The sequence below is a fragment of the Littorina saxatilis genome, linkage group LG15, assembly GCF_037325665.1.
Source record: "Littorina saxatilis isolate snail1 linkage group LG15, US_GU_Lsax_2.0, whole genome shotgun sequence".
In the NCBI taxonomy this organism is placed as follows: domain Eukaryota; kingdom Metazoa; phylum Mollusca; class Gastropoda; order Littorinimorpha; family Littorinidae; genus Littorina; species Littorina saxatilis.
Genome location: NC_090259.1, coordinates 43,468,870 through 43,491,687, shown reverse-complemented (window position 1 = coordinate 43,491,687; position 22,818 = coordinate 43,468,870). Strand labels below are relative to the sequence as shown.

At 42.0% G+C, this 22,818-nt stretch overlaps 1 protein-coding gene across 6 annotated transcripts; it reads left to right on the top strand.

Annotated features, from left to right (window-relative positions):
- The first annotated feature begins 150 nt into the window (after positions 1–150).
- On the top strand, positions 151–22,163 carry LOC138949398 (carnitine O-acetyltransferase-like). Of its 6 annotated transcripts, none has more exons than XM_070321213.1 (15): positions 173–281; positions 646–753; positions 3,878–4,063; positions 5,247–5,327; positions 6,902–7,020; positions 8,305–8,358; positions 10,415–10,583; positions 12,169–12,340; positions 13,492–13,670; positions 14,100–14,200; positions 14,564–14,683; positions 15,393–15,515; positions 17,917–18,115; positions 19,058–19,195; positions 21,048–22,163. In XM_070321213.1, exons 3-15 carry the CDS (start codon positions 3,905–3,907, stop codon positions 21,264–21,266), a joined length of 1,833 nt encoding a protein of 610 aa, XP_070177314.1. In that variant the 5' UTR covers positions 173–281; positions 646–753; positions 3,878–3,904; the 3' UTR covers positions 21,267–22,163. The 6 variants fall into 6 exon arrangements, with proteins under 6 accessions (XP_070177313.1, XP_070177314.1, XP_070177318.1 ...); XM_070321217.1 differs by having other exon boundaries at positions 646–757; XM_070321212.1 differs by lacking the exon at positions 646–753 and having other exon boundaries at positions 151–281.
- The last annotated feature ends 655 nt before the right edge of the window (positions 22,164–22,818 follow it).

Below are 22,818 nucleotides of genomic sequence, written 5' to 3'. Positions count from 1 at the left end.
CCACTCTTAAAAAAAGAAGAAAAAAATCATCACAAATGGAACAGACAAAATAATGTGGCAATCAAATTCTCAGCACATCGTCACGGCCAGCCCACCCTTTCACCGCGACCGAGACTTATATGGGCCAATCAGTGTTCAGCAAAGTAAGCGCATGCGCTGTAAAATCAAAACAATCTTGAACTTTGTACGAAGGTCCACAGCAGACTTACATTGCTTGACAAAGTGTGTCACCGCAGGTGGCAAGGTCCAAAATGTTGCACACAGTCAGACAGCTTCGGCTGGTGAGTTGAAGTTTAATAAATCTGACATGTTTAGGAAATAGGGGAAATGCTGCGACCAAAAACACGGTTGTGGCCGGACCATGCCAGGTGCTGTTCTGTAGCAGATGACAGACACTACAAATAATCCAGAGTAAAACCAGGGCGGTTTGTCGCAAACTAGTCTAAAACGCCCACTTTTCTCAGTCTAATCAGCAACCCGTACTGTCTGTCTTCTGGGTCACAGTATAGCCCCCTCACTGCTTGGAGTTATCTTCTTGCCGGAATGGAAATAGACGTTTATCCTGGTTGAGATAAACCAGTGGCAGTGTACCAATGCTCGTTCCACATATACTAGGATGTTGTGTGTGTGACTTGCGTTGTGTAGGTATGTGTCGGGAAGCTGCGTGTGTCACAATGACAACAACAATAACGGCGAGGGCCATTGCTGCGTCATGTTCCGGAGACTGGGGGCGAAGGGACTTTGTACCCAGGGGTAGGTAGGCAGTAAAGTTCAGACTGTCTTTGCTTGCAAGCAACTAATACAAAAGCTTGGATTACCTCAGTAGGTGAGTGTCTGTGACAAGTGGGCATTGGCTTTCTACCACTTCGTCGACGTATCAGCAGCTTGTGGGCACAGATTTTTGAAAGTGGTGCCAGTTCACTTTGTATACCCAGGGGTAGGCATAAGTCTGCAAAGTCTAGACTCTGGCTTAAATTTGCTTGCAAGCAACTAATACATTATGGCCTCCAAAACTTGGACTAACTCAGTAAGTGAATAACTGTGGAAAGTGATCGAGCTGTTGGTTTTATACCACTTCCTCAACGTACTATCAGGTGGGAACAGATTGGTCAAAGTGGTGCTATAGACTTTCACTAAATTTCCACCCAGGGTGGGTATAGATAGTTTAAAGTCCAGACTCAGACTTTGCTTGGAAGTAACTAATAAATACATGGCCTGCCAAAGCTAGGACTTACTCAGTAAGTAACTGTGAACAATGGGCAGTTGGATTTCTACCACTTCCTGAACAGATTTCTTATTTACTATCAAGTGGGCACAGATTTTGGAAAGTGATAACAGCCCTTTCACTTTTTTTACTCAGGGGTACGTATCAGCAGTAATTAAAGTCCTGACCAGTTTGTTTGCTTCTACGACATGTAAAGTATATGGGCTCAGAATTCATACATTAAAATTATTCTTGGCTGGGTTTTAAAGCTGCTCAAGTACGATCGTACCCTGTATCAGCATCCAGGCTTGTTCTGCAACTAGCTAGTTTATCAACTATAAATGTTAAGATGTGCTTTTTTCTCTTTTTTTTTTAAACTATGGAAGTCGATCAATCTCACTCTCATGTCAGATGTAAAAGTGAACTTTTAGTGTTCATACCCATCATTATGCTGACCATATAGCATCTTGAACACACGGCCAGTACCGTGTAACTGGCCTTGATACGGAACGATCCAAGGGGGGCAATCTCAGTCATCTGAAAGAGGGAAATCCAAACGCAATCCGCTTTGTTCGATTTTATGGGCTTGGACGATAGAGAAAAATAAGAAAAGCAAAAGCTGGAATCCAGTCTGGACGAAACTGCTATCAAGAACGCAGAATTGATTTTTCTGAGTTTTTGTTGTTGCCGTAAGCGCCATGTTTACCGGAGCAGGAAACTCTTCCAGAGTTAAGGCCCCTTCGTTGATGCATGTCAACAAGCATCAGATGTGCGAGAAGCAAAATTGTGCCGCAACTTCGGTTTTAGCTCGACACGGCGATTACGGAAAAAAAAGAAGAAAAAAAAAACCTCAGAAAAAAATCAATTCTGCGTTCTTGATAGCAGTTTCGTCCAGACTGGACTCCAGCTTTTGCTTTTCTTATTTTTCTCTATCGTCCAAGCCCATAAAATCGAACAAAGCGGATTGCGTTTGGATTTCCCTCTTTCAGATGACTGAGATTGCCCCCCTTGGATCGTTCCGTATCAAGGCCAGTTACACGGTACTGGCCGTGTGTTCAAGATGACCATATAGCTGACAGCTATTAATTGTTATGCTGTAACAAATCATATGATGCTGTAAAAGTTAATAGACCGGCCTGCCCCCCCCCCCCCCCTTTTTGAGTCACTTGAGAAAAAGTGACTCTATGTAATCGGTCAGTGTTAGTCTGTCCGGCCGGCCGGCCGGCCGGCCGGCCGTCCGGCCGGCCGTCCGTAGACACCACCTTAACGTTGGACTTTTCTCGGAAACTATCAAAGCGATCGGGCTCATATTTTGTTTAGTCGTGACCTCCAATGACCTCTACACTTTAACGATGGTTTCGTTGACCTTTGACCTTTTTCAAGGTCACAGGTCAGCGTCAAAGGAAAAATTAGACATTTTATATCTTTGACAAAGTTCATCGGATGTGATTGAAACTTTGTAGGATTATTCTTTACATCAAAGTATTTACATCTGTAGCCTTTTACGAACGTTATCAGAAAAACAAGGGAGATAACTACCCTTTTCTGTTCGGCAACACACAACTTAACGTTGGGCTTTTCTCGGAAACTATAAAAGTGACCGGGCTCAAATTTTATGTGAACGTGACTCCCAGTGACCTCTACACTTTGACGTCTGCTTTGGTGACCTTTGACCTTTTTCAAGGTCACAGGTATGTCTTGAAGGAAAAAAATTGAAATATCATATCTCTGAAACTATTCATCGGATTTGATTCAAACTTTATAGGATTATTCTTTACATCAAATTATTTACATCTGTATTGTGTTGTGAATAGCAATTTCTTCCTGTCCATCTGATGCCTCATATAATATTCAGAACTGCGAAAGTGACTCGATCGAGCGTTTGCTCTTCTTGTTATTTTTATTGGTTATTTGAATGAAATGAGTTTGATCAGTAATGTCTTGTCAAGATGTAATGTGAGATTGTGTGACAGCTGCACCATAGCTGAAATGTTTGTTTTCTGAAGAAATACTTCTTGAATGTTTTTTTGTTTTTTCATGCCTGTTGTTATCATGCCTGTTTATACTAGTTTTATGGAGTTGAACCAAAAGTAGCTCCTCTTACAAGTGACATGCACACTGTTTTTATGGTACGACAGATACACACATAATGTGATAATGTAGTACCCTGCGTGACAATTAATTTAAAATGCTCAATGGTATTGCACAACCCTGTTTTGTTTTGATACCAGAAAGTTTGTGGGAATGAATACTGTTTTTTGTTTTTCAGAACACTATGAGTATGAGGCAAAGTGTTTGTACCACAGACATCCAAACCTAGGCTAGTAGGGACATTACCTAGCGTGAAGCTGAAAACAAAATGTTTTTCTGTGTCATCTTCTTAATTTATTTACTTGCAGTTTGCCTTGAAGGGTGAAAGATTTACCAGAAATTTAACCAAACATCATGGAATGGCAGTTTTACTAAACTTATTGTAATAATAATAATAATAATGTTAAATTTATAAATTGCCCCTTTCTTGCCAGAGCTCATGGTGATCCACAGAAAATGAGTAAGTTCATACAAACAGTGAGAGAATGTATGTGAAACAATAACATAAAACATCAAGGCACAGACTTGCATTAAATTTCAGAAATGTACAAACTCACTGATTCTGTGTTTTTTTCTCAACAGGTGAAAGGTGTAGGTGATATTTTCAGGATGTCAGGCGAGATGAAGGTGACCCCGCGGGGTCGCATGTTTTCAGTGCAGTACCAATTGCCGCGCCTCCCCGTCCCCCCGCTGCAGCAGACGATGGATAAATACCTGCGCAGCGTACGACCGCTCGTCACTGAGGAGGAGTTTGCAAACACACAGCAGGTACACACACACAATGATATGTAACACACAGATTGAGTCACAGACATACACATACATATTATTATTATTATTATTGTGATCATGTTTATGCGCCTAATCTAGATATAGCCCTAGGCGCTTACATATTAATTTCTGCCGTTTGAAATGGAATTTTTTACAGACAGACAGACAAACAGACATTTTTTTACACACAATATATAACGCATTCACATCGGCCAGTAAAGCTCAGTAGCCTATTAGGCGAGCATTCACCTTTCACGGCCTTTATTCCAAGTCAAACGGGTATTTGGTGGACATTTTTATCTATGCCTATACAATTTTGCCAGGAAAGACCCTTTTGTCAATCGTGGGATCTTTAACGTGCACACCCCAATGTAGTGTACACGAAGGGACCTCGGTTTTTCGTCTCATCCGAAAGACTAGCACTTGAACCCACCACCTAGGTTAGGAAAGGGGGGAGAAAATTGCGGCCTGACCCAGGGTCGAACACGCAACCTCTCGCTTCCGAGCGCAAGTGCGTTACCACTCGACCACCCAGTCCCATATCCATGTTGTCATGGAATTTTGGCGCAACTCATTTCTTGGCGACTTTGATGTTTTTGTGCTTTAGACTAAGTAAATCATTCTTCATGAGAAATATTCTCTTAAGTATAGTTGAAATTACATGATTTGATATTCTTTTATTGTTCTATACATGCTAGAAACAAATATAAACACTATATCATAAAAAAGTTAATCAATTTTGTCCTTCTTCTGAAAAGTTACGTCAAAATTCCACGACTACGTTGATATGTACACATAGAGTGATTCAAGTGACCCATTGAAATTTTTGATTTGCCAGTCAGGTATTTAGTTTTATGTCACAGTAGTGTCTTTGTTTGAGTCAGGCTGAAGAGTAAGGATAAACAAAGAATCAGAATTATGGTTGACAGCAGCAGTGTTCACACAGAACAACTCTTAAATCTTAACATTGATTTCAGTTTGCAGTGTCAATTGTAAGGCCAAGTCAGACTGACCTTCTGAGTTCAGTAATGACCTGTCGATTTTAATGGGGAATTAAACAAGTGGTCCATTTTGTAGTGAGCCTAGGTTATTCTCTGTTCGTTTTTATACGTAGTCAATTTTTGTGTTTCCAAACTCGGACTCTCAACTGGATTGTATGTTTCTCTTTGTGTGAGTGCAGATCGTCAAAGAGTTCTTGAAGTCTCCTGGACCTGAACTGCAGAGGATTCTGGAAAAGCGAGCCGAGGAGAAAACCAACTGGGTAATCAATCAATCAATCAATATGAGGCTTATATCGCGCGTATTCCGGGGGTATAGTTCTAAGCGCAGGGATTTATTTATTTCCTTTAAACAGTATTTTATTCGTAAACAGACACATGATAATATAACAACATCATTAAGAAGGAGCACAACAAGTTTAAAACTTATGGTAAGTGCTCACATAAACATTCCTGAAATTTCATGGCGGATTATGATCAATGCGACACATTTTTTGAAAAAAGAGATGAGACAAAAAAAAATATATATGTATATATATATATATAAAAAAAAGGGAAAAAAAAGGAAAAAAAGAAAGGGAGAAAAACAGCAAGGAAAACTTAGTTTGAATTATCGAACACAATCTGTGTCAATACCGAAAACGAAAACAATTACAAAACGAGAACGAAAGACACAACAAAATATCAAAAAAAAGATGGGCCCCAAGTAATATATTTAGAAAAACCCACACCAACATCGAACTAAGGTGTCCCAAAGCGGTTTGATTTCTCAATATAGCTTTGGACAGCAACAAAAATAGCACTATTTTCAAATATGGAAATGTTTGAATCACCTGTCAGGAGTGTGTCAATATTAACAAATTCTGGAGCTAATGTACCGATTGTTGCGGTTCTTGCATCATTAAACAGGGGACATGATAGCAAATAGTGATGAACAGTTTCAGCAAAATATAACCACAAGAACATTTTATTTATTTTATTTTATTTTATTTTATGCGATTTATTTATGCCGTGTGAGATGGAATTTTTTTTACACAATACATCACGCATTCACATCGGCCAGCAGATCGCAGCCATTTCGGCGCATATCCTACTTTTCACGGCCTATTATTCCAAGTCACACGGGTATTTTGGTGGACATTTTTATCTATGCCTATACAATTTTGCCAGGAAAGACCCTTTTGTCAATCGTGGGATCTTTAACGTGCACACCCCAATGTAATCGGGTTTTAAAAGGAAGGAATCTTAATATGGGGATCAATTTACAGAGGGTATGAAGAGAAAATCTTTAAAAAAAAAAAAGCTAGGCCTTAAAATTGGGGGGTGGGGGGGGGATGGATAATGTACATTGAGGCTCTTAGGGATTCCAGTTTGTTTGTTCGTTCATGGGCTGGAACTCCCACGGCTTTTACGTGTATGACCGTTTAGGCAGCCATACGCCGCTTTCGGGGGAAGCATGCTGGGTATTTTCGTGTTTCTATAACCCACCGAACTCTGACATGGATTACAGGATCTTTTTCGTGCGCACTTGGTCTTGTGCTTGCGTGTACACACGGGGGTGTTTGGACACCGAGGAGAGTCTGCACACAAAGTTGACTCTGAGAAATAAATCTCTCGCCGAACGTGGGGACGAACTCACGCTGACAGCGGCCAACTGGATACAAATCCAGCGCGCTACCGACTGAGCTACATCCCCGCCCCAGGGATTCCAGTGTGACTAAACAGTCGTGAAGAGGAGGGCTGCTTGGGGTCTAACACAAAAGCTTCATCTGTCCGTCATTACACTGGCCGATGTGTCGTACTGTGTTTTCACAGCGGCCTACGTTGCATGTTTCAGTTGTCGGAGTGGTGGAAGAATGTTGCCTACCTGGACTATCGGATCCCTGTGGTGGTGAACTTTAACCCTGCCGTTGTCTTCCCGGAACAGAGTTACCGTGGCAGCAAGGAACAGCTCAGGTGAAGTATTTACTTGCTTTAGTGTTTGTCATAGTTATTCTCTTGCCATTTTTGTCACATTTAGTCATAAACTTGACTAAATGTTTTAACATAGAGGGGGAATCGAGACGAGGGTCGTGGTGTATGTGTGTGTGTGTGTGTGTGTCTGTGCGTGTGTGTGTGTGTAGAGCGATTCAGAGTAAACTACTGGACCGATCTTTATGAAATTTTACATGAGAGTTCCTGGGTATGATATCCCCAGACATTTTTTTCATTTTTTCGATAAATGTATTTTATGACGTCATATCCGGCTTTTTGTAAAAGTTGAGGCGGCACTGTCACACCCTCAATTTTCAATCAAATTGATTGAAATTTTGGCCAAGCAATCTTCGACGAAGACCGGACTTCGGTATTGCATTTCAGCATGGAAGCTTACAAATTAATTAATGACTTTGGTCATTAAACATCTGAAAATTGTAATTAAAATTATTTTTTTATAAAACGATCCAAATTACTTTTATTTTATTTTTCATCATGTTCTGATTCCAAAAACATATAAATATGTTGTATTCGGATTAAAAAGAAGCTCTGAAAATAAAAATATAAAAATTATGATTAAAATTAAATTTCCGAAATCGTTTCAAAAACTATTTCATCTTATTCCTTGTCGGTTCCTGATTCCTAAAACATATAGATATGATATGTTTGGATTAAAAACACGCTCAGAAAGTTAAAACGAAGAGAGGTACAGTAAAGCGTGCTATGAAGCACAGCGCAACCGCTACCGCGTCAAACAGGCTCGTCACTTTCACTGCCGTTTGCACTAGCGGCGGACTACGTTCAGTTTCATTCTGCGAGTTCCACAGCTTGACTAAATGTAGTAATTTCGCCTTACGCGACTTGTTTAGTTTTAAGGAAGGGACCACCAGGGTATGTCCTTTTCCCATTGTTGGTTTTGTTTGGTTGTTTGGAGTTTTTGTGTGTTTGTTTGTTTGTTTTTTGGGGGGAGATTTTTAGTGCACTTTGAGTTGCATAGGTTTGCTTATTTTGAAATCTTTTATTTTAACCTTTAATTGTGTCGTTTTCTTTGTGCTTTTATTTCCTACTTTGGTAGTGTGTTCATGCAGTTAGCTGGCACGTTTCACTTTCACATCATGGGAGCTACAGACTTTTACTTTATTTTTTTTACATGTCAGAAAACATGGAACGTCTGAGAGTAAAAACTTCTTACCCTGTTAAAGTTGTTGAAGGAAGACCTTTATTTCCTATTGCTGTATGTTAGTGTGTGCGTTTGTGTGTGTGCAGGTTTGCTGCCAAGTTTGTGGCAGGTGCCCTGGATTACAAGATGATGGTGGATGAGTGAGTATCTTAATGTTTGTGTGTGTTTGTAACCCTTAACACTATTAAGTGCTGTTCACATGGCAGACTTTCCACCAACTTTCTCTGAACTTTCAAGTGATTTTAGTCGGCGCCGAGTCAGTCAAAACCGCTGCCCATGTGAACATTATAAACGCTCAAACTAGTTTTAAGCAGCGATTCTCGCCCACCTCAGCTATCGGAGCTACCTCCTAATTTGTTTGTTTGTTTGTTTAACGCCCAGCCGACCACGAAGGGCCATATCAGGGCTGTGCTGCTTTGACATATAACGTGCGCCACACACAAGACAGAAGTCGCAGCACACGCTTCATGTCTCACCCAGTCACATTATTCTGACACCGGACCAACCAGTCCTAGCACTAACCCCATAATGCCAGACGCCAGGCGGAGCAGCCACGAGATTGCCAATTTTAAAGTCTTAGGTATGACCCGGCCGGGGTTCGAACCCACGACCTCCCGATCACGGGGCGGACGCCTTACCACTAGGCCAACCGTGCCGGTCTACCTCCTAATGGGTTAAGAGCAGTTTGGAGAGCTATATATAACTATATTTATAACATGGTGGATACAGCTAACCAATCAGTAAACACAATAAAGAAAGTTTGCACAAAACCTGCGCAAAGTCATGGGCGAGTCGAGCAGCTGTTAAATCAAACCTAAATGGTCAGGGCCGTTCACATGGCACACTTTCTGCCCACTTGGCCTTGGAATGCGGACGCGCGCACGGGGGTAAGGCATTGGCCTCCTAATCGGGAGGTCTTGAGTTCGAATCCCGGTCGCTGCCGCCTGGTGGGTTAAGAGTGGAGATTTTTTCCGATCTCCCAGGTCAACTTATGTGCAGACCTGCTTAGTGACTTAACCCCCTTCGTGTGTACATGCAAGCACAAGACCAAGTGTGCACGGAAAAGATCCTGTAATCCATGTCGGAGTTCGGTGGGTTATGAAAACACAGAAATACCCCGCATGCCTACTCAGAACTTCTTCTGGACAACTCGGATGGTCTTCTGCGTAGTGGTTGGCACGAGATTCTTTTTCTTCTTCGACAGTTCATCCTCCGATACTGTAGCAAAACGTTTCATCTTTTTTTCACTTTCGAGTATGCGGACGACTGAACTTGACCGCTAAAAAGTAGTCCTTTCGGAATCATTACGCCGAGTCTGAACATGAGGTCTGAACATTGTTTTTAGGCAGGATCTAAGTGAAAGCGAGGCTGTTCTTATCTCTGTATACAGTCGAGAGAGAGAGAAATACATGTCGAGACATTACCTGTGTAGATGCTTGGAGGCAAACCTCTGTGCATGATGCAGTATTACTATTGTACGATATGGTGCGAATGTTTCAGACAAACATTACCTGTGGAAATGCTTGGAGGCAAACCTCTGTGCATGATGCAGTATTACCATTGTACGATATGGTGCGAATGTTTCAGACAAGCATTACCTGTGGAGATGCTTGGAGGCAAACCTCTGTGCATGATGCAGTATTACCATTGTACGATATGGTGCGAATGTTTCAGACAAACATTACCTGTGGAGATGCTTGGAGGCAAACCTCTGTGCATGATGCAGTATTACCATTGTATGATATGGTGCGAATGTTTCAGACAAACATTACCTGTGGAGATGCTTGGAGGCAAACCTCTGTGCATGATGCAGTATTACCATTGTACGATATGGTGCGAATGTTTCAGACAAACATTACCTGTGGAGATGCTTGGAGGCAAACCTCTGTGCATGATGCAGTATTACCATTGTACGATATGGTGCGAATGTTTCAGACAAACATTATCTGTGGAGATGCTTGGAGGCAAACCTCTGTGCATGATGCAGTATTACTATTGTACGATATGGTGCGAATGTTTCAGACAAACATTACCTGTGGAGATGCTTGGAGGCAAACCTCTGTGCATGATGCAGTATTACTATTGTACGATATGGTGCGAATGTTTCAGACAAACATTACCTGTGTAGATGCTTGGAGGCAAACCTCTGTGCATGATGCAGTATTACTATTGTACGATATGGTGCGAATGTTTCAGACAAACATTACCTGTGGAAATGCTTGGAGGCAAACCTCTGTGCATGATGCAGTACTATCAGATCCTCGCTGCCTGCCGTGTGCCTGGCCACAAGAAAGACACCCACGTCATCTACCCCTCCAACGAACCTGACCCGCCAAAACACATCGCCGTCATTCACAACAACCACGTGAGTTACTGTGCAAAGCAATACACATCCAAACATATCAATTATCCAAACATATCATCCACAGCAACCACGAGAGTTACTGTGCAATGCACTATGCATCCAAACATATCAGATATCCAAACATATCATTCGCAACAACCAAGTGAGTCACTGTGCAAAACAATGCACATCAAAACATATCAATTATCCAAACATATCATCCAAAGCAACCACGAGAGTTACTGTGCAATGCACAATGCATCCAAAGATATCAGATATCCTAACATATCATTTGTACCAACCACATGAGTTAAAAGTGCAGAGCAATACACATCTGAACTTATCAGATATCTAAACATATCATCCACAACAACCACGTGAGTTACTGTGCAATGCAATACATGTCCAAACCTATCAGATATCTGAACATATTCTTCACATCATTTTTTGCGAGTTGCTGTGCAATGAAATACCAACCTAAAGTATATAAGGCCACACAAAAAAATAGGTCTGTTTACGGTAACCCGACCGACCCTATTTTTTTCGCGCGACCCTAGACTTTTTTTTGGCATTTGGGGGAGAAAAAAAAGAAAAAAAAATCTTGTTTTTTTTGCAAAATAACGTAAAAATATGGTTTTTTGGAGAAGAAAAAAAAAGGAAAAAAAACCCGACCTACCGACCCTATTTTTTTGGCCTATGTTACCGTAAACAGACCTTTTTTTTTTTGGGCCTAAGAATGTCGTTCACAACCATGGGATCCCCTGTTCAAGATGATATTTATGCCAACATATATTTTTCGTCTTTCCTCTTCTGGGTTCATGAGCTCAAACTCCCATGTGTTTTGCGCGAGTGGATTTTTACACCTAAGATCGTTTTATTCCCCCGGCTATTTGGGCAGCCATACACGGAGGTTGCATGCTTTTTAAGAATTTCTTCTTTTATGACATCATTTTGTAAGATTTTTGGCGGTCGTAAAAGAGGGGACTTCACTGTATCACACATATTGCTGATTGGCCGTACACCTCGCGCCCCCTAATTGGCGTAGAGGTGCGTCCCCGGGGTGGTGGATGGGGGAGCCTTCTCTACTAACTTCTGAGAGAAGGTCGCATCACTCTCGATGCCGTGAACCTAATTAGGATCTTTTTCTTGTTTCTTCTCTATTTCTGCCTCCCCAAAGTCCTTTTACTTTCCTTTTCTCACCCATAAAATTCTTCACTTATTACCCTTGTTAAGTGGTTCTTGTATAGAATATAGTCAATGTTTGTAAAGATTTTAGTCAAGCAGTATGTAAGAAATGTTTAGTCCTTTGTACTGGAAACTTGCATTCTCCCAGTAAGGTCATATATTGTACTACGTTGCAAGCCCCTGGAGCAATTTTTTTATTAGTGCTTTTGTGAACAAGAAACACTTAACAAGTGGCTCTATCCCATCTCCCCCCTTTCCCCTATCCCATCTCCCCCCTTTCCCTCGTCGCGATATAACCTTCGTGGTTGAAAACGACGTTAAACACCAAATAAAGAAAGAAAGAAAGATTGGCCGTACAGTCCTGAAAACCTTGTTCTTCATCCTCTACTGGCATTAAGATATGTTTGCGTGTGAATTGCAGATATTTTCAGTGGATGTGTACGGCAATAAAGGGAAACCACTCAACACACACCAGCTGCAGAAACAGTTAGAGATAGTAGCAGATCAGTCGAAGCATGAGAGTCCCCCTATCGGTATGCTGACAACGCTGGATAGAGACACTTGGGCATCGACGTATGCTGACCTTATTAAAGGTATGTGTGTGCTTGTTGTTTTACAAAAGATGACGGAGGCAGACCTGGGAACCTGTACGATTTTGCCGTACTTTGTACGCATGATTGTCCAGAATACGATCAGTACAGTCAGTGGGAAAAAATACGACGTAACAAATTCCTAGCCTACTTTTCTTCATAAGCGCATCCCGAAACCGATCCAGTATTTTGACACATGATTACAGTTTTTCTCAGTAAACATTGAAAGAAGCATTTGTTTTAACTGTATTGGTGAAGCATGTTTGAATCATGGATGTTAAATGCTGTGTGGAGTACGCTCATTTTTCTGAAAATACACCAAGTTTGTTTGAGAATACTAAGTGCAAAACAGGGGTTCCCAGGTCTGCGGAGGATAGAACAGTGGTATTTTTAAATATCAAGCATCAGAAAACAAAACAGAACGGTCATTTATGAACCATCTGGACTCGTACACCGAGACAACACTCTATATGTCTGACTTAGTGGCCTTGAAAGTGTAGAGTGGTTCATTCTTCAGAAGAATTTTAGACGCACGACGAATGCAGAAGAAGAAGAAGTAAGCGCAACAAAATCATGTCATTGGTTGATAGTATGTGTGTTTTAGACAAATAGAACAATGAAAGGCAACCATGAATTAAAAAAATGCAACACGATCCTGTCATGGTTAATAATGTCTGGGTTTCAGACAAGAAGAACGGGCGGGGATGTAGCTCGGTCGGTAGCGCGCTGGATTTGTATCCAGTTGGCCGCTGTCAGCGTGAGTTCGTCCCCACGTTCGGCGGGAGATCTATTTCTCAGAGTCAACTTTGTGTGCAGACTCTCCTCGGTGTCCGAACACCCCTGTGTGTACACGCAAGCACAAGACCAAGTACGCACGAAAAAGATCCTGTAATCCATGTCAGAGTTTGGTGGGTAAATGAAACACGAAAATACCCAGCATGCTTCCTCCGAAAACGGCGTATGGCTGCCTAAATGGCGGGGTAAAAACGGTCATACACGTAAATTTCCACTCGTGCAAAAAAAAAACCGAGTGTACGTGGGAGTTTCAGCCCACGAACGCGGAAGAAGAAGAAGACAAGAAGAACAACACAGGCAACCATGAATTAAAAAAATGCAACACGATCCTGTCATGGTTAATAATGTCTGGGTTTCAGACAAGAAGAACAAGGCTGCCATGAAGGAAATCCAGCGCAGTATCTTCGTGCTGTGTCTTGATAAACCCCTTGGGGACGGCAACAGCCCCCCACAGCGAGCCCTTGTTGCCGCAGAAATGTTGCATGGAGGGGGAGCACGTCTCAATTCCGGCAACCGCTGGTATGACAAAACACTACAGGTAGGGAGAAACCAAGCGGATTGTTTAGTACCCTGAACATCTCGTCTGGGTGTGCAGGCTCTCACACGTACGCACACACACACACACACACACACACACACACACACACACACACACACACACACACACACACACACACACAACACACACACAACACACAACACACAACACACAACACAACACACAACACACAACACACACACACACACACACACACACACACACACACACACACTTGAATTTATCTGATTGGCCCATGCATACGTCGATGCCCAATTGGGTTGGACTGAATAAAGTTTGTGTTGTGTCAACAGTTTACAACAGGAATGTACAAGGTATCATTGTCTAATTAATTTGGTGATTTATGAAGAACGTGTTTTGCACTCATAGAGAATGTGTGGGTTTGACTAGTTTTGTGTGGTTGAACAGTTCATCGTCGGGGGGAACGGGGCCTGCGGACTGAACTACGAGCACACCACCGCTGAGGGTCCTCCCATTGCTGCCATCATGGATCATGTCCTCGACTTCACGTAAGTGTCTTTGTACTGTGTGCATGTTTACCACACTCTGGTCGTTGAGTACACTTAATGGGAATGTTTACAACATTTTGTGTGAGATTTTAGTGTCATTTGTGTTAGTTGTTTTGTGTGCATGTGTGTGTTTGTGTTTTTGTGTGAACTTAGTGTGTTTGTAAAGCTGACTTTGTAAGTGTTAACCATACATTGTATGAATATCTGATGTTACTTTTGATGGGAATGGTTTGAGTGTCTGATGTTATATGCCAAGCTGTGTATCAGTGCTTAATGTTGCACTGGACATTTACATCCGTATGTGATGTTTTGCTGGACACTGTCTGAGTGTGTGATATTCATCACAACTCTGTCTGTTAACAGTCAGAAGAACGCAGAGGACACTTTGCCGGCAGCGGATGTCGCTACACCGCGACGCCTTGATTTCAACCTCACCCCTAAAGCCACCTCTTGCATTGCGCTAGCAGAACAAGAAATGACATCGTAAGTAATTAAACAGATTGAAATGCATGCACATGGGCAGGCTTACATGCTCCCCCCCCTCCCCTTCCCTAGCAGACATGCCCCAAGAAAAATCAATAACATCCAATAAAAGTAAATGTTTGTACATTTTTTTGTCAAGCCGATGAAACTTTCACACCTTGTTGCTAGCATTGTCTTAACTTAACTGCTTGTCTCCCAGGTACGGATATATCCGTACCCACTCATATGGTTCTATCTGACCACGTACGGATATATCCGCTCAGACTGTTAGCTTCAGTTGCTTCCTGTAACGTTGATCTAACGCCTGCATTCCAGACTGTTGATACACAGTTACTACAATTCTGAGTGACCTGCTGCAGCACAGCTGGTCTCGGCTAAAAAAAAACTTGGTCAACATAGGTGGGGTAGAAAGTGTTAAGAGACGATGCTTGGAAATAACTCGGTCGGGTTTGAATGGGTTTTGAAAGAGTGACTACTGTTGGAAAATATGAGGCACGCTTTTCCACGTGACATCATAGGCCAGTCACTGACGAGGGGTGTGTTTCTTACATGCGGTCCTTGTCCTACGGATCAGGTTCTGTTCTTCAAGGAAAGTGTGTGTGTGGGGGGGGGGGGGGGGGGGGGTGGGGGGTGATCTTAGAAGAAAAGTACTAAAATTGACCTACAAGCGTGTCAGTCTGACCCAGACTTTGATTTCATTATGTTTCAGACTTGTGAAGGATGTGCAGATTACAGTGTTTACGTTCAGCGACTATGGCAAGGACTTTATCAAACACTCCCGCCTCAGTCCCGACGCTTACATCCAGGTGGCTCTGCAGCTCACTTACTACAGGTAACTTTTTTTGTTTGTTTAAGTTACACTTTCACTTTACTACGGGTAACATTTTTTAATCTTTTTTGACAACTACATGTAACAAAACACAAATCATTTTCACAGGATTTTTTTTTTTTTTTACATTTTAATTACTTAATTATCCTATAGCTGGGAAATTTGGGTCGCTGTCTCCAAGTGGAAAGCTAGCAGCACCAGGAATCTCAGTCACTCAGCCAGGTGCTCAGTCAGTCGTTTGGAAGAGCAAATATGGGGTAGATAAGAGGGGAGATAGGTGCACGGAGTTTTGGTTTTGTTTTTTGTTTTTTACTGGGCTAGCTCAGAGGTGTAAGCCTTAACTGGGTTTAGTTTAATCAATCAATCAATATGAGGCTTATATCGCGCGTATTCCGTGGGTACAGTTCTAAGCGCAGGGATTTTTTTTAAATTTAAAAAAAAATTTTTTTAATGCAATTTATATCGCGCACATATTCAAGGCGCAGGGATTTATTTATGCCGTGTGAGATGGAATTTTTTTACACAATACATCACGCATTCACATCGGCCAGCAGATCGCAGCCATTTCGGCGCATATCCTACTTTTCACGGCCTATTATTCCAAGTCACACGGGTATTTTGGTGGACATTTTTATCTATGCCTATACAATTTTGCCAGGAAAGACCCTTTTGTCAATCGTGGGATCTTTAACGTGCACACCCCAATGTAGTGTACACGAAGGGACCTCGGTTTTTCGTCTCATCCGAAAGACAAGCACTTGAACCCACCACCTAGGTTAGGAAAGGGGGGAGAAAATTGCTAACGCCTTGACCCAGGGTCGAACTCGCAACCTCTCGCTTCCGACCGCAAGTGCGTCACCACTCGGCCACCCAGTCCACAGTTTATTCCTTTCTGCACTATTAAATAGAAACGGAACATTTGAAAGGTGAAAATTGTGCCACCGAACTGGTTACAGTCGAACTCGCTTAAGACGAATCACTGGGGATCGGAAAAAAAGTTCGTCTTAACCAAAATTCGTATTAAGAAAATTGATTGATTTTTTGTTAATTTTTTTTTTTTAAGTCTTGTACATTTTATGGTGTTTCAATTTGTTTCTTTCGCAACTTTCATGCTGCTTCACGTTTAGACAATAAAGTGACATATTCAGTTACATGTTCATGTGTGTCTCATGTTGAGTGATGATTGTTGAGTTTGAGTGAGAGTGAGCACACAGATGTTTCATCCAGTTGTTACGTTTTTGGTCACACACACGCACACACTGACACTGTCCACATTCGCGGTGTTCCTATCATTTGTCCGGAATCACTTACCTTGGCGACGGGTAGCAAACCTTGGCCAATTTAGTTTTTTGTTTGTTTGTTGCAACATGATGTTCAAATCCAAATCGAAAGCACTGACTGACTGATAAACTATCGCGAACCGGCGAACGCAAACGTTGAGAGTGTGGTTTCCCTTGTCCAAGGGAAACCACTCTGGCATCTATATTTTTTGGCAATGGCTTCCTAAACATTGATGTTTCGTTTTTGGTATTCGCGAAGGAAATAAACGTCAGTCAGTCATTCATGTTCAGTGTCTGAGCTATCAATCACTTTGATTCTAAATTTGAAATTGTTTTGTGAGTACAGTGTAATCAGTTTAACTTTATTCAGTGATCGGTTGAGCGATGGTTCAAGCAGTCGACGCAAGGGAAGACTTTGACACATGTATTCAAACTTCTCAAATTCCCATGATATGTCGATCTCGGGACGAGTTTAAAGATTTCGTCATAAGCGTGAGTAAATTACAGACATTATGCATGCTTGGGAATCCAAAAAGTGCTCGTTATAAGCATAAATTCGTTATAAAGAATTCGTTTTAAGCATTTTTTTTAAGCATGAAGAAAGAGGTATTCAGTTGGGAACTTAAAACTAATACGTTATAAGTCAAAATTCGTAACTAGCGTGTTCGTTTTAAGTGGGTTCGACTGTATTGTGTTATTGCTTAACATGATTCTTTTTTTCTCAGGTCTTAGTTTGGTACTAAGGATAGCTACGTACATTTACTTTAATGTTTGCATGATAGGAAATACTGTAAAAGGTAGCAAGATTACTAAACATCTGGCAGGATTTACAGCAACCACCTGGCTGATCTCACAGTTTTACAAAAAATATGAAACGTAGCATAGTTTCAATGACTTTTTTTCATTATTACTGTCATCAGAGAACACTTTTCTTTCTTTATTTGGTGTTTAACGTCGTTTTCAACCGTTCAAGGTTATATCGCGACGGGATCAGAGAACACAAAGAAGCAGTTTTTCGAGCAAATCTTGGTTGACGATATTTGAGCCCCCCTATCCCCCACCCCACAACCATCTCAACATCTGCCCATCTTTAACTGTTGAACTGCAAACTTGTTACTTTCCAGGCTGTTCAAACGTCCGTGTGCCACGTACGAGACGGCCTCACTGCGACGCTTCCAGCTGGGACGGACGGACACCATTCGATCGTGCTCCGTGGATACGCATGAGTTCACACAGGGCATGGAGAACCGTTCATTGCCAGACGCTGCCAAAGTGGCCTTACTCCGACAAGCCGTCAAGGCGCACAGAAAGTACACTGATGAGGTGAGTTAGCTTGGAATCTGAAGTGTGGATGTTGAAACTTATTGAGCGCAGTAGCATAGTGGATAAAACACCCGCCTCCTTCTTCTTCTTCTGCGTTCGTGGGCTGAAACTCCCACGTACACTCGTGTTTTTTGCACGAGTGGAATTTTACGTGTATGACCGTTTTTTACCCCGCCATTTAGGCAGCCATACGCCGTTTTCGGAGGAAGCATGCTGGGTATTTTCGTGTTTCTATAACCCACCGAACTCTGACATGGATTACAGGATCTTTTTCGTGCGCACTTGGTCTTGTGCTTGCGTGTACACACGGGGGTGTTCGGACACCGAGGAGAGTCTGCACACAAAGTTGACTCTGAGAAATAAATCTCTCGCCGAACGTGGGGACGAACTCACGCTGACAGCGGCCAACTGGATAGAAATCCAGCGCGCTACCGACTGAGCTACATCCCCGCCCAGACACCCGCCTCCCATGATGAAGGTTGCATGTTCGAGTGCCGTCAAGGCCCACAGAAAGTACACTCATGAGGAGAGTTAGGCTGAAATCTGAAGTGCGGATGTCATACGTTATTTGTATTTTTGACCAATATGATATTTGACACAGATTGAGACTCTACGTCATTGTTCTCCGAGACTGTGCTGGTGGTCGAGGTGAACAATGACTGTTGAGATCTGTGTCAAATGTCATATTTTGGTCAAAACCCTAAAAACAAAGAACATTTATGTGTGGATTCATTTTAGTTCGAATTCCTTTTATTTTTAGGATTGAATGCACAAAAACATGCATTCTTTTGCAATCTCGACCAGCTGCCTTAATGTGAGTTTTTGTCTCGGTGACTTCAACAATTCAGCAGTAGAATATTAATCATAAGGTCACTGCCCAGGCTGTCTATGTATCAGTATTGTATATCTTTAATAGATTGCAGTACACTTGATGGTGTGCAGGCAGTCAGTGGTCAGGGTGTTGACCGTCACCTGTTGGGACTGAAGCTGGCGGCCATAGAGAGCGGTCAGAACATCCCTCAGCTCTTCCTGGACGATGCCTTCACCGAGAGCACTTACTTCAGGCTGTCCACTAGCCAGGTGTGTGTGTGTGGGAGATGTGTTTGTGTGTGTGTGTGTGTGTGTGTGTGTGTGTGTGTGTGTGCCATAGAGAGCGGTCAGAACATCCCTCAGCTCTTCCTGGACGATGCCTTCACCGAGAGCACTTACTTCAGGCTGTCCACTAGCCAGGTGTGTGTGTGGGAGATGTGTTTGTGTGTGTGTGTGTGTGTGTGTGTGTGTGTGTGTGTGCCATAGAGAGCGGTCAGAACATCCCTCAGCTCTTCCTGGACGATGCCTTCACTGAGAGCACTTACTTCAGGCTGTCCACTAGCCAGGTGTTTTTGTGTGTGTAAAAGGGGATGTTTGTTTTGTGTGTGGGAAGGGGTGTCTGTGTGTGGTTGTGTTTGTATGTGTATGTGTTAGTGTAGGTGTGTGAGTATGTGTGTGTACAGGGGGATGTGTGTGTGTGCGTGTGTGTGTGCATGCGTGTGTGTGTGGGGGAGGGGAGTTCATGTCACATTTGGGTCAGTGTATAGGGAGGGGTGTGTGTTTGTGTATGTGTGTACATGTCTGTCTGTCTGTCTGTCTGTCTGTCTGTCTGTCTGTCTGTCTGTCTGTCTGTACCAATGTGCTACCTATCCCTTTTGTGAGAAGCCTGGTACTAGAAGGGAACACAATTTGAATAAGTCAAAGGTGTCACTTTGTGAGAGGGACTGCTGTAGATAACGGTTTCACCTCTAAGGTATACAGGTAGGCATTGCTTTGTGGTGTTTTCAGCGCACAAGGAACTAAATTATCTGCTCATTTGCTTGTGTCTTCCCTGCAAGTTGCTGAACATTTTGTCAAGATAAGTGTCGTCTTATTAGTGTTGGTCTGTGCACTTAAAAACAAGTCGTGTAAGGCGAAAATACAACATTTAGTCAAGTAGCTGTCGAACTCACAGAATGAAACTGAACGCAATGCAACGCAGCAATACTCGTAGCATCGTCAGTCCACCGCTCATGGCAAAGGCAGTGAAATTGACAAGAAGAGCGGGGTAGTAGTTGCGCTGAGAAGGATAGCACGCTTTTCTGTACCTCTCTTCGTTTTAACTTTCTGAGCGTGTTTTTAATCCAAACATATCATATCTATATGTTTTTGGAATCAGGAACCGACAAGGAATAAGATGAAAGTGTTTTTAAATTGATTTCGAAAATTTAATTTTGATCATACTTTTTATATTTTTAATTTTCAGAGCTTGTTTTTAATCCAAATATAACATATTTATATGTTTTTGGAATCAGAAAATGGTGGAGAATAAGATGAACGTAAATTTGGATCGTTTTATAATTTTATTTTACAATTTTCAGATTTTTAATGACCAAAGTCATTAATTAATTTTTAAGCCACCAAGCTGAAATGCAATACCAAAATCCGGGCTTCGTCGGAGATTACTTGACCAAAATTTCAACCAATTTGGTTGAAAAATGAGAGTGTGACAGTGCCGCCTCAACTTTCACGAAAAGCCGGATATGACGTCATCAAAGACATTTATCAAAAAAATGAAAAAAACGTCTGAGGATATCATACCCAGGTACTCTCATGTCAAATTTCATAAAGATCGGTCCAGTAGTTTAGTCTGAATCGCTCTACACACACACACAGACAGACAGACACACACACACACACACACACACACACACACACACACACACACACACACACACACATACACCACGACCCTTGTCTCGATTCCCCCCTCTACGTTAAAACATTTAGTCAAAACTTGACTAAATGTAAAAACCTGGGTCGATATATCAGTGAACGTAACTTTTTAATTTGTCAATGATTAAACGTTCCTACAACATACGTTTCTTGTTTTTTGATTCTATATTATCTGTCTTGTACACAGGTGGGGGCCAAACACGACGCAGTGATGGCATTCGGACCGTCCGCACCCGATGGCTTCGGGTGTTGCTACAACCCCCAGAACACACGACTCAACTTCGCCATCACCGCATTCAACATATGTGCGGAGACCGATTCCGACAGGTTCGCCAACGTCTTAAAATCCAGCCTGACGGACTTGCACGACTTGTTAGCGGCCGCACCTCAAGACTCCAAGCTGTGAAACTGACGAGTTGCTTAGCAGTGTGATTGACATGTGTGATTTATTAGTTGTGGTCCAAGGAGTTAAAGCTGTGAAATTTTCCAACGCTATGAGATTTGTGTGATGGACGTGCATGATTAATTCATTCTGATTTGCGCTGTTCTGAATAGCCAGAAGCATGCAGGGCTGTAGAGTGTAGTCAGTTGTGTTACACACATGCCGGACATCTTAGTCGGTGCCTCCCAAAAACAGAGTTGTTTTTCTGTGATGCTGATGACTGTCTTAATCTTGCATAAGTTGGTTCTTTAAAGTGGCATGGGAGAGTTGAAAAAGTGTGATTAGCGCCAGGGATTTGCATAATTGTGATCATTCTGGCTCTCGAGTCCAACAGTTACAGGACACTATTCATTTACAAGCCAGTCTGATGAATATTGAATGCTTCTTTGCTTAAACATCCCCCCCCCCCCCCCCAAAGCTTACTTTAGCCAAAGCAGGGAATGAGTAGTATGTGTTGTATCAGTGTTGCTATGAGGTGTGTGTGTGTGTGTGTGTGTGTGTGTGTGTGTGTGTGTGTGTGTGTGTGTGTGTGTGTGTGTGTGTGTGTGTGATTTTGCGAAAGAGACAGGAGGCAGTGAGTGAACAATTTGAACTGTTGTAATAGCTGAATGATTGCCCATTGATACAACTTTGAAATGGCATAAGTAGGATTTTTGTAATTCTATTACCTATGGTAGGAACAGCTATACATGGGAAGTGCTAAAGGCAATTGTAAGTGGCATTTCTAGGAGTATGTGATCTGTTGTGTTTTTGTTGCATGTGAATTAATTATGCTTGTGATTGAATCTGTATGTGGAATAATTATGCTTGTGATTGAATCTGAAAATTGATAATCCCAATGATTAAAAAACTCGAAAGAAATCTGTGTTGTAGCAAGATTTTGTTGTTCTGTATGTGCTCTGATACCATTTAACCTCAACTATTTAACCTTCACCGTGGGCCGTGGACGACCCAGAGCCTCACAAAATCGTCTTTATCTCTGAAACTATATTTGGAGCTTTTAATTGAGACTTCATGTAATCACCATACTACCTTCCCATTGCCCAAATTTTGAAAGATTATCTTTGTAAACAAACAAAAACGATGATGTAATTTGAACTACACAGTCCGGATGATATGGGACGTGGACGATCCACATGGAATTACGTAAGGAATTTTACATTTGTAATCTTTATTTGGATGGCGTGGGTCGTGTACGACCCATATTTTTATGTTGAACCCTTCTTTGGAAAGTATGGCGGGTTGTACACGACCCACATAATCTGGACTGTGCAGTCCGCAGCGTGATCTGGTGAAGTTTAATCAATCTACCAACCAACCAACCATTCTATGTGTGAAGTGATACCATTAAACCACAACAAACTAACCCGCCAATATAAGGTCGCAAAAACAATTATCTTTAATTGACCCCGTGGAGTGCAAAAAGCTCAAACTATGAAAATCTGTCAATTTTTATGTGCTGACAGTTAATTGTTAGCATGTAACTAGGAAATGATTTGTGTGACTTGTGTCCCTT

What these genes read in the sequence shown, in the direction of transcription:
- LOC138949398 (XM_070321212.1), top strand. Translation starts at nt 252, where the DNA reads ATGTTGCACACAGTCAGACAGCTTCGGCTG. An exon ending in CTGCAGCTCACTTACTACAG is followed by an intron (nt 15,516 to 17,916) that starts GTAACTTTTTTT and finishes GTTACTTTCCAG; the next exon opens with GCTGTTCAAACGTCCGTGTG. An exon ending in TCAGGCTGTCCACTAGCCAG is followed by an intron (nt 19,196 to 21,047) that starts GTGTGTGTGTGT and finishes TCTTGTACACAG; the next exon opens with GTGGGGGCCAAACACGACGC.